Source organism: Agrilus planipennis, unplaced genomic scaffold (genome assembly GCF_000699045.2).
Source record: "Agrilus planipennis isolate EAB-ADULT unplaced genomic scaffold, Apla_2.0 scaffold107, whole genome shotgun sequence".
Lineage (NCBI taxonomy): Eukaryota > Metazoa > Arthropoda > Insecta > Coleoptera > Buprestidae > Agrilus > Agrilus planipennis.
Window position 1 is genome coordinate 720,613 of NW_020438869.1, and position 12,838 is coordinate 733,450.

Genomic DNA, 12,838 nt, shown 5'->3' on the forward strand with positions numbered 1-12,838 from the left:
CGAAACTGCCAGACGCGGATCGCGATTTCGATCTTTTTGGATCTCATCAGCGCGTCGCAGGCAGCTCCGACAGAACACAGACCAACCTTTTCCTGCTGTCTTAACAGCGCGTTTTAGAAAAAAAAAAAATAATAATACGCCATTTGTAGTATTTTCTAAAACGCGCTGTTAAGACAGCAGGTAAAAGTTGATCTGTGTTCTGTCGGAGCTGCCTGCGAGGCGCTGATGAGATCCAAAAAAGTCGAAATCGCGATCCGCGTCTGGCAGTTTCGACAGAATACAGACCACTTCGAATTATATTGTTCCATAAGCAAAAAAAATCGAAACATCAACGCCTTGCAATTTTTTCTATAATACATTCCCTATGTCAAGAAATAAGAAAGTTTTTATTCCTTGATTATCCTCTTTGAAACATGAACGTTTATGAAACATGATGAAGATTTCGATCTATATTTGGGGAACTCTTTGAGCCCAAACTCTAATCATGGGTAACTTCGAGATCGATGATGAGATCATTCTCCGTCTCAAGTTGATGAATTTGTAACAATTTAATATGTACCTATAAGAAAGGCAAGGAGAGAAAAAAGATTGGGGATCATTCCTTTAATCGGCAGTGTATTTGATTTTGACTTCATCTTTCGTGTATTTTTATTATAATAACGAAAAGGGATAGTCTCTAATTTAATGAAAAATGTATCATATATAACAATATCGATAAAATAAACATAATCTGAATATTATTTTGCAATTCCAACTAGGTGCTACCCATAAAGTTTATAACCTGTTACTGGGATTATTAAGGGAAAAAATACTATATTTTTTCATTCAAGTAATACTTTTTTTGTGATAAATTCATCCCTGTTGAAAATATTCCAATCGCACCACGGAATTTTAACAATGAAAAATGACAAAACGGATCAAGTTACAGAATATAAATTTATAGATGTTCGCAGAACTTCTCACTCGCAATATTTTGTGCGCGTTTAATCAACGTGGCAGTGGAGTGGAAAGTATGCCTACCACGTTTCCGCCCGACCCAAAGAGTTATGGCTTAACATTAATTCAAACATAATAATAAATCTCACGTTCGTGGATCTGCTTTCCACAAATTAATCCTTTCGCCAATCCTGTTTGTGATTCTGGATGATACACATTTTAATTACATGCGTTTACAACATATTTAAAAACAGAAACCAAGACATTTTTCACCTTCCTCCGCGACGTGTCAGAAAGGATCTCATTTATCTTAAAGTTGTTGTCGAATTGTTTTTGGTTCGAATCAGTCATGCCGTCAACTGTCTTAAAGATGTTTGAGACGAAAATCCGTCTAAATATACCATAGATTTTAAACCATTAAGGACTCGATTTGATATTGAATTCCGTTCTTATTGCCTAGTCTCTGTTATCTTCCATAGTGCGTTAATCACAAAATTGTACAAAAGGATATTTTAAGGGATGTGTGGCAAAAGGTCATTAAAATGGCCGCGCCCGTTACACTCGTCAAAGCAGGCCCAAGTAGTCTGGCTGCACATGAGTGTCAAGGGTTAGTAGAAGGTGGCGATCCGATGGACCCAAGATGACGTAAAAGATGTGTAGTAGAAGGTAGAAGTTCATTATTATTCATTTTGTTTTCGTGGAAGTGGGAAAAACATCAAAAGTGTCAGATTCCCGAGGAAGAAGTCGTCGGACCTACCGACTAAAACCCCTCTACCTCAGGCCTTTCTAGGACCAATTAAGGTGTGAAAGCAACCTTGCTCGTTACACTCATCTTCCGGGCTTACCAAATAAAAGGGATTCGTCCTTCGAACATGATGTTGACGGGAGACCGAAGGGCTCCAGATGGGTAATCTTCTGGTCTGCCCGGTCGCTGGATACCAGTCCTGCTAAACCTGTTAGGAATTATATGGGTCTCGACTACACCGGAGGGTCCTAAGAGGTCTTACTCAGCTAGGAGAAACTAATAGTTGTTGCTTCTGTCATGTGTGGTGATTGAACGTATCTCAATCCCTCGTCCATGGGGACCATGATGGGAAAACATTGAAGTAGGATGCACCCCGTTAAGCGAAATAAATTGGAGGTAACTTCCTCCCCCCGCAAGCCCTAGCAGGAATGGGTATTACTAGCAATGATAGATAAATTAATAAGGGATTTAAAAGTTAAATATTTTTTATTTTTAAATGAGAATAATAGGACTTGATGTAAGTGAGCTTCGATCTAAGTAAAGGATGCATCCTTTTGTGAGAAAATGTAACATCCTGTAACCACGGGAATTGACTGTGTAATAATTATTTCATATCTTGCATTGAATAGAGTCAAAAAAGGGAGAATAAATATTAAGAAGAAGATGAAGTTGTTCTATTTGCATTCATCACGGTAATCTTGACAAAAAATTCACCATTCCAGCCGTTTTTGAAAGGAAAAAAATACAAAATAACATTAAAACAGTACGTTGTAGTAGGATTTCCAAGGAAAAGTCCAGACAAAAGCCTTTGTAAATCAAAGTTTCTTTTCTCTCCATTCGTTCGTCGGAAAGAAGTTGGCTCATTGTCTGTAAGACCCTTTTGAAGAAAATAAAATCGCAAAAGGAACTGTGCATTGTGCCCAAAAAAGTTTTATTACAAGTCCGTTAAATGAATTGGAGTGCGTGAAAGAATTCCAACAGGATAAATGAACTTTCGTCGCTTTCCGAAGGAGCTGCTGCAAAAAAAAAAACGAAAGGCAAAACGAAAAACGCGACGCTCTAACACCGGGAAAACCTTTTATTAATGATCCTTTAGAACTAATTTCCTTTTGCGACTGCTATCGGAGCCGCAAGAAAAATGTTCTTCGGAATGTAAATGTTACTGCGTTATATCAATTTACAGCTTTCGCCCCGAGTAAAATACGGGATCTTCTATTTTAAAGGAAAACGTCCGGATCGACAAGATTGATGCTAGGCACACTCCTTCTCCAGATCCGGATTACTTTTACACTGAAACTTCTACCTATTTACATCAACATAAAACTTAAAATTTGAAAACAACTTTCTAAATACTAGAGAAAAAAAAGTTAATTAATTACTTCAATAATAATGGTAATCATATTCTTCAGTAAATTGAGAAACTTGGAAATTGCAATTTTGTAGGGATAAAAAGAATCAAATGGGGTAATGTGGAATTAAAACTAAATAAAACACTAAATAAAACCTAAAGTTCCACAAAAAACCTTTCTTTTTTACGAAAATTTGGAATTTAGTGCTTTAGGTATCTATTGTAAGGAACTCAAAATGTATTTCTCATAATTTCACATTCCACATCTTCAGGGATATGCTTAAAAAATATTAAAATACATTTTGCCCCTTTCTCCTATTTTCAGAACAACCGAAACTAAAATTATCAGTTACCATTGGGTTCAATAAACATACTATAAATTGTGTGTTCTTTTATTTATTTGTTCATCATTCATACTTATTAATACATAAAATACTTTCTATTAAAATGTCTCTCTTTTTTTACAGAAAGTCCTTCCTAAAACTTCGAGGAAACCAATTTTTTCGAGAGGGTGTTGAGGAACCAACCTAATTCATGTAAGATATTATATTACATTTCTTCTAAGCATTACAATTAAAATTATAAAATAATCATCTAACCATAATCTAAATTAATGTTGTGCACCTCTTGTAAGTTAGGCTGTGGTTAGTCTAGGTTGTCGTAAATTGGTATTTAATAGAAAATAACTAAGAAGAAAATTTTCTGATAATAGAAATAATCAGAGTAATGTGGGTATTACTACACGTTTGGGGAAGACGCGGCTATTGAAAAAATTTTAGAGTCGCTAGGTTTTGGGTTAGAAGCGTTTCATAAGTGGTGTTATAAGCAGATGATGAAAATATCGTGGATAGAACGGGTTAGGAATCAGGAAGTAGGAGAACAAAGGACTGAATGGAAGCCAATAAGGAAAAGGGGAAATAGGATGGTTAAGCATCTTGTATGACATCAAGAGTTAGTTAGGGGCACTTTAAAAGCAGGAAGAAAAGTGAAGGAGCGCAGAGGTAGACCTAGATAAGATTACTGTTCTCAAATAGTTAGAGATGTGGTGGTTTTAGGGGAAGATTGACCTAGAATACGAAAGAGTGGATGTGCGTACCCAACCAGTGTTAGGACTGACGATCGTATGATATTGAAGTTTTAGCCATGATACTAAATTAGCTCCTAGAAAGCCTCTAATTTCGGCGTTTTCAAAATTCATTTTAGCAACTTTGTTGTGTGTTATGCAAACTTCATGACCATCCGGCGTAAATCCAAAAACCAAAACCCCAATGTACAACACGTACAAAACATTCACGTTTCGAACGTTTCATCCTCGATCACACGGGACATGGTCGGGGCTCTCTCTACGTAAGTCAATGATGCCGAACAAAATAACTGCGATCATAGGTATACCTATAGTTACTGAGAATTACTTACAAACATTAAAAGAGCTCCAAGCCCCTGTGATCGAGGACGAAATGTTAGCTACCTACCAACAAACTGACGTGCTTCAAAATCCAAAATCATGAATTTATAACTGCATAATAATTGAACGTATTTACTTCTGTAGATCTCCTATGCAAATATAAAGCAGACACATTGATACTCTTGTTTTCTTATTCTCTGGTGACTTTTGATAAATTCAAAGAAAACGAACATAATAATATAAAAAGTCTAAGAAACTGTTTGGTGAAATATTTTTGAGTTTTGTTCGGTTGAAATATTCTCGATTGGCAAGTGCAATTTACCGATAACGAGTGCAATAAAAGAGCTGTTTCGTACACATTCGGTATTCCCAGAACGTGGCAGAAAATCACAAGACCGTTCCAGCATATAGGGTTCGAAATTGACCGTTAAAAACTCAAACCGCTCCACTTTCTGCATCAATTCGTCTCTTTTCACCTGACTTAGTTTGAAATATAAGAAATTTATGAAAATTGCTTCATGTTGAAGAGTTGGTTCGCATGAAATGAATTGGAAAACTGTTCTTGGGAATATCCACATTGACGTGGTTGTACACTAGCAATAAGAAAATGCCGGGATATACATTGTGATGGGAGAATTTTTAACGTTTCAAAAAGAATCTCAGGTACAAAAGCATAACTTCTGTTAAATAGGTCCCGAAATATTTGAAGGACTACATAGTGACATTTATTTATTGGAAAATTTAAAAATCCAGTACTATGACACTTTCAGAAATGTCTTTCTTTCTATCAATAACTCTCAAACTGCGCGTCGTAGAAAAACGATTTCAGGCTTACTTCATTCCCTGATATCTCCAGAAAATTTTGATGGTACTTCCATGGTACAGAATCGCACCGTTCAATTCAAAATTATCAACGATACTGTGGACTCAGGAAAACGACTAAATAGAAATAAGGGAAAATAACATGAATTAGGTCGGCTGTAGCTCAGGTCCGGAATGGCTGGTTTCTAAAACTCTTCATGTTGAAAATTTGTTAGGTTCCTTGGGCTTCAAATGAGCCCTGGATGATGCGTATAAGACGTCGTATTGCTAAGCTATGTATTTTTTTTAATTGGATAGTTTGTAATAGCTGGAAAACTGGAGGTCTTTTCTCAAAACGTTTTTCACAGGCGGAAGTCTCGTCTCTACGTGAATGTCATAGATAGTTTGCTTGCATTTGGTGCTAATAAAAAGAGGAAAATCCAACTGCTGGTGAAAAAATTTTTGCGCTATCTTTAACGGTTCGCCTGATACGTTCTCCTAAATGTTTAAACCTCGATTTCAGTTATTATAACCACCCCCAAAACATTCGACAGCGTTAAATCTGATACGGTATATCGCACGGAGACGATTCTGGACTTTCTTTATTCTCAGGTGTCTCTAGAAAATATCAGTGGTAATCCCATCAGAACCGTACCGTTCAATTCAAAATTGTCGGCCATATTGTGAACTTAGGTAATCGACGAAATGAATATGAGGGCAAATAACGTGACTTGGGTTAGCTATAGCTCAGGTACAAACTGTCCGGTTTCAGAACTCTCTACATCAAAAATTTACCACGTCCCTTTGGCAGTGAACGAACCATATCTGGTGCGTCTAAGACGTCGCACTACGGGGCTATGTATTTTTAAGTACGGGCCTGCTCGTGAACTTTAACGGTTTGAGAAATATTCTTCTAAATGTTTAGTCTTTGGCTTCAACTTTAACACGTCGCCAAATTTAAAATTAAAATGCCGTCTTTGATGCGTCTGTAATAAACATAATTTTGGTATACTCCATTAGGTATTGCAATTGCAAAGGGATTTAGACTACTTCAAAACAAAAATGATAATTTTATTTATTTTTCCCCTTTAACCGCTATTTCAATACGTTTACAAAAAGAACAGTAAATTACTATTTTAGCAAGCATCTTTGTTTAAAGTACCATTTCTTCCCCTTTATTGTATAATAAAATATTCGGAGCCGATCAGGGGCGAAAAGTTTTATTACGACAAAACCTGTACCGACGTTTCGCCGCTGATTTAAGTCTTTTTCGCGGTTGCATTACATAGTGACAGTGTTAATATAAATGCCTAATTAATGTGACCTTATTAGGTTTTATTAAAGTCAAAATGTATTTCTTACGAACCGTTGAGGTGGGTGGTCATGAGTCCCCAAAAAAAAAACCTTAATATCACAAAACACATTTGTATAATTATAAGAATGAATATTACAAATACTTAAAAGTGTGTGAAGATAAAATAAATAAATAAATAAATAGTTTAGACAGAACAGGACATTTAAAAAACCTAGTAAGTTCCCATTAATTAGGAACTTAAATTAACACCGTCACTATGTATGACAGCCTCGATAAAGCCTTAAATTAGAGCCTCGAATTAGATTATTTTATTATCATTTTTTAAAATTTAAACCCTTTTTTGTTCTATTTTTTATTAACTTGATAATTGGGNTATACTTAATATATTTATTCTAATATTTATTTTAATCCCAGCCCCAGCTCTGTTGTATATTATCCATGTTTGCCCTTCGAGTTCTTGTAACAGCACTCGCTTCCCCTTTAGCTACACACTTTCTCCTTTGTTCCTTTTTTCCCTTTTTCATCAATTCCTTCTTTACTCTAGTTCTAATTTCCTCAGGGGCAATTGTAGTTGCACTAGACCTTATGCTAGCACTCTCAAAACGGTCGTCATTATAGTAACCAGAACTAGAAACTGAATCATATCTCTTATGCATTTTATAGTCTTCGTTTTTCTCTTTTAAACTTTCTTCATCTGCATTTCCTATTTCTAATTCTTCTGAATCTTTTTCTTTGTTGGGGCGTAATTTATTTGATATTTCATGTTGTTCTCCTTCAGGCTCTTTATTGCATTCTTCAAGAAAGGCCTTTCTATTATTTCCATCATCATCATCGTTTTCAGGCTGTACATCTGAATCACTATCAATTCCCAACTCTATATTAATATCTTTTGCCATTTCTTTTGTAAAACCTGAACATTCTATCTCTGCATCTAATTTATCAGACCTTTCAATGTCAGAAAATTTAGGGTATAATTCACTTTCAAAACCAAATCGTTTTTTGAAAAATTCTCTAATACATTTTACATCCCTGTGGAAGTACCTGCAAATAAATAATTTTATAATTTCAGGGCAAATTTAAAACATAATAAAGTTGCAAAAGAGAAAACAGTTTCTCACATTTCTGCGTTTGGATGTAGGACAGACACCATTTGTGGAAAGTCAATAATAATTGGTATCTCATCATCGGTGAGCATGATATTAAATTCATTAAAATCGCCATGAATAACACCAGAGTCAGCCAAGCGTACAATTAAATTCATAAGCTCGTCATACAACCCTTCAACATTTTTAACTTCCATTACATGAGTTCTATTATGGAAGAAAAGGCATTTAAGTATAACTTTTATTTCAAAATATATATAAGATTGTCTACTTACAAGGGTGTCCCAATTATAAGGTCCATAATAACACAGTGACGATTAAAATCAATTGGTCTGGGCACAGGGAAACATCTATCATATAAAGCTTTCATATAAGCAAATTCTTTTGTAGCAGATATACGTGATAGATAAATCCATGATGCTACCTTCCTGTGCTTGTGATAATCTCGCTTTTCCTTTATATTCCGAAAGCAAGTCCTCCCCAGCCTAAAAACTATTATTTACTGCACATATTTTTAACAAATAAACAAGGACACAAACCTGTGAAGCTTAAGACATATCTGATTACCTTCGGGATCTGCTACAACATATATGTTGCTCTCCTTACCAACACCTATTTGGTTTCCAAATGAACCTATTACGTTGCGTTTTGTGAGAGTTTTTAAAGCTAAATAATCGTAACCCATATTGGTCAACCTATACCCATCATCTGCAATAAGGATAAATATATAGAACACTGACCGAATACCACATTAATAATTTTACATTTTTTTCCGCGCTCATAACTTAATAGACGGTGTTTGCATAAATCGCGTAATAATTTATGAACACCTCCATGTTGCAAATTAGCAATAGAAGCCACCAAAGCACCTGGCACAAGTTCGTGGTTCTTCATGCCCATTTCGATCTAAAAAATTAATATAAATAGATCAAGTTATACGTATTGACAGTCACTCTTACAGCTGTAAGAACCCTAAAATCCTCTGGGGTGAGATATCTCATAAGAGATACGTTTAATTTACCCATTATAGTTAATTTGTTAGAAATTAAGTACGAAAAAACACAAGAAATGGCATGTGTATGCTAAGGTTATGTTGGCTGACTAGTAGTGAAGTTACGTAAACATCGAACTGTTTCTACATCTAAAACTTCTACTTCTGCTACTCTTACGTCGAGTAGTAAGAAACTCCTAAACTTAATAATTTAAATAATTTTATCGATTTTACTTAAAACAAAAAAAAAGGATCCTTATCAGCACGGCTGGTTTAAATATGAATTTATATAAACTTATTGAATCAATATCCTTGTAACTGTAATACATTAATGAAGTATTTTTAAATAATTAGTCCGTTAAAAAAAGAATGTGGCGGCTACCCTATGAACAATTAATTACATTTTGTATACAACTTTTTACTGCACCATGTATATTAGTTAATTTGTTCATTTTGCTTTTTGCTCGGGTGATTTTGATACGAAGAATGACCTTCTGCTCATATAGCACTGTTTTAGATATTAACGTAGTTATCGCATATTAGCAAAAAAGTTTACCAGCACATTATTCTTTACTTATTCCTACATAACTTTCATCGGTTGGAACTTTTAGAATAATTGCTTAACAGATCGAAAAACCAGTTGCGCTATTTTATGTTTGACATTTTACTTTTAAGGTAATTGTCGCGTTTTAACAATGAAACTTACTTTAATTTGAACTGCAGTCAAAAACCGTTTCCAGGACGGTTTTCCCCATGTTTTTATGTATCGCATTCACCTTTAACATCTTTCAAAATAATTGTTTATTAGGTCGAAATTTTAGTTGCGCTTTTCTATGTTTAACATTTCTACGTATTTTTCGCGTTTTAACAATGAAATTTGCTTAAATTTGCACTGTAGTCAAAAAACCTTTCCAGGACGGTTTTCCCCATGTTTTTATGTATCGCATTCACCTTTAACATCTTTCAAAACAATTGTTTATTAGATCGAAATTTTAGTTGCGCTTTTCTATGTTTAACATTTCTACGTATTTTTCTCGTTTTAACAATGAAATTTGCTTAAATTTGCACTGTAGTCAAAAACCGTTTCCAGGACGTTATTTCCCATATTTTTGTGTATTACATTCACCTTTAACATCTTTCAAAATAATTGTTTATTAGGTCGAAATTTTAGTTGCGCTTTTCTATGTTTAACATTTCTACGTATTTTTCGCGTTTTAACAATGAAATTTGCTTTAATATGCACTGCAGTCAAAAACCATTTCCAGGACGTTATTCCCCACATTTTTATGCATTACATTCACCCTTAACATCTTTCTAAATAGTTGTTTAACACATCGAAAATTCAGTTGCGCTTTTCTATGTTTAACATTTCTACGTATTTTTCGCGTTTTAACAATGAAATTTGNATTCCAAAAAATCTTGTGGTATTTTTCTATATTAAATACAATGAGCTTTCGTTCAAAATAATGAATTTTGTATATAAAAATGTTTAATTATTCGAGCGTACTATCTGCCTTCTTCTATCCGAATGCTCACTCTCTCTATCTGCACGGTTTAACAACTTTGATGCTCGTTGAATTCACAAACTTATTCATAGTTTGTTTTAAACAATGAAACGTAATTTCTGGTCAAATTAAACGTAGTTGCAGTTTTCTTTTCTGTACTGTTTAATGTTATGGAGAAAAAGGAATTTGCATATCTGGGTGTATTTTTTGGGTTTGTAATAAATGCCGAGAGAGGTGAGAGATTTTGAAAATTGTTTTAATTATTGGAGACTTTTTATTCCAAAAAATCTTGTGGTATTTTTCTATATTAAATACAATGAGCTTTCGTTTAAAATAATGAATTTTGTATATAAAAATGTTTAATTATTCGAGCGTACTATCTGCCTTCTTCTATCCGAATGCTCACTCTCTCTATCTGCACGGTATAACGACTCTGATGCTCGTTGAATTCACAAGCTAATTCATATGTAATTTGTTTCAAAAAATTAAACGTAATTTCTGGTCAAATTAAACGTACTTGGAGTTTTCTTATCTGTACTGTTTAATGTTATGGAGAAAAAGGAATTTGCATATCTGGGTGTATTTTTTGGGTTTGTAATAAATGCCGAGAGAGGTGAGAGATTTTGAAAATTGTTTTAATTATTGGAGACTTTGTATTCCAAAAAATCTTGTGGTATTTTTCTATATTCAATACAATGAGCTTTCGTTTAAAATAATGAATTTTATATATAAAAATGTTCAATTATTCGAGCGTACTATCTGCCTTCTTCTATCCGAATGCTGACTCTCTCTATCGGCACGGTATAACAACTCCGATGCTCGTTGAACTCACAAACTAATTCATATGTAATTTGTTTAAAAAAATTAAACGTAATTCCTGGTCAAATTATTCGTACTTGCAGTTTTCTTATCTGTATTGTTTAATGTTATGGAAACAGATAAATTTGCATATCTACGTGTATTTCTGGGGTATGTAATGAATGCCGTGAGTGGTGAGGATTTTAAAAGTTGTTTCATTTCTAGGACACTTTAATCCAGAAAAACATATAATATTTTTCTATTTCAAATACAATGAGCTTTCGTGTTAAATAATGAATTTTATATGTAGAAATGTTTAATTATTCGAGCGTACTACCTGCCTTCTTCTATCCGAATGCTCACTCTCTCTATCTGCACGGTATAACAACTCTGATGCTCGTTGAACTCACAAACTAATTCATATGTAATTTGTTTAAAAAAATTAAACGTAATTTCTGGTCAAATTAAACGTACTTGCAGTTTTCTTATCTGTATTGTTTAATGTTATGTGGAGAATAAGGAATTTGCATATGTGGGTGTATTTGTGGGGTATGTAATGAATCCCGAGAGAGGTGATCGATTTTGAAAATTGTTTCATTTCTAGGACACTTTTTATTCTAGAAAAACATGTGGCTAGAGATTGAGAATATTATAGATTTTAATTAATCTAGTGTAGCTGAGCTTTTTGTAGTAAAGCAATTCAAAAGATAAGGCAACATTCTTGGGCATATTGAACGTACTTATTGTCTTTAATGTTTAACGTTATAAACAATGCCTTAAATAGATTTTTCAATTATGTATCTTGGGCAATGAATGCCGGGAATAGTCGAAGAAAAATTAAGCTGTAATATTATGATTACATAACTGAAAGATTTAATATTTGGTGGCATTTTAAAAATTAATATCCTTTCTAAGCTAAAATTCGGTTCTTTTATACAGATAAAACGAGCTTTCGTCGGAAATATAAAGTATTGCCGAACTTATATTTCTAGATAACTTTGGCCCTTTAGNTATTTCTTGCCATGGCTTAGCTGCCTCCACGTCACCATAGGGTTTGCTGGCCGTCATCGGGATGGGTTGTACAATGGATAGTCCGCTTTAATTACTAAAAAAGGAAACATTTTGCATCAAGTTAAAGCTTAGTGTGGGAATTAGAAAGAAATTAAATATTTGCAGAAAGGTCTTAATGTAAAATCTGATTTAAAATAAACATAAAACTTAATACAAAGAAAAAGTGTAATTAAAAAGAGTTTTAGAATGAGTATAAAAGAAAATGCGAAGTACACATGCAGTTAAAGTATCATTATAAATAGAATTAAAGCTTTGAGAAAAAGTATTGTAAGAAAAAAAAAGAAAGTAATATAAGTGAATTAAAAGAAGCAAATGTTTGAGAATAAAATCCTGCAGTACAAACAGAAAACAATGATCAAGTCGAGCCTCTGAATGACGATCCAAGATGTTATAAGGTACTTCTAACTACTTGTCCCTTCCAACGTCAAGGAACACCTTCAGGTGGTTCGAAGGTGATCCTATCCGTGGAAGGGTGGTACTTGTACCACATCTTCCACAGATATGATCATCATCAAACCACTTGAAGGTGTTTCTATTTGCAAAGGTATAAGTCGAGCCTATGAATGACGATCCAAGATGTTATAAGGTACTTCTAACTACTTGGAAGACAGTCTCTAGCCATTGAAAGGTGGCAGTTACCACTTGGGAGGTATTCAATCCTGCTAAAAATGGTCCCGAGCGCGGACAGGGGACCCGTGTCCCCCACCGGCGTCGAATTACAAAAATGTTCAACGTAGGGATGCACCACTCAAAAAAATAAAAAATTGCCTTTTTACTATGTTTTATTTATTATTTTAAAAAAAACTACAATACACCCCCC

At 34.1% G+C, this 12,838-nt stretch overlaps 1 protein-coding gene and 1 long non-coding RNA gene across 2 annotated transcripts in view; one reads left to right on the forward strand and one right to left on the reverse strand.

The window, feature by feature from the left end:
- LOC112905067 overlaps positions 1-12,838 on the forward strand; it is a 17,394-nt gene that overhangs the window by 383 nt on the left and 4,173 nt on the right. The window lies entirely within an intron of this gene.
- On the reverse strand, positions 6,930-8,766 carry LOC108735542 (serine/threonine-protein kinase RIO2). Its single transcript, XM_025976673.1, has 6 exons — positions 8,613-8,766; positions 8,418-8,559; positions 8,193-8,361; positions 7,929-8,138; positions 7,669-7,860; positions 6,930-7,591 (listed from the first exon to the last, which is right to left on the reverse strand). Exons 1-6 carry the CDS (start codon positions 8,676-8,678, stop codon positions 6,955-6,957), a joined length of 1,416 nt encoding a protein of 471 aa, XP_025832458.1. The 5' UTR covers positions 8,679-8,766; the 3' UTR covers positions 6,930-6,954.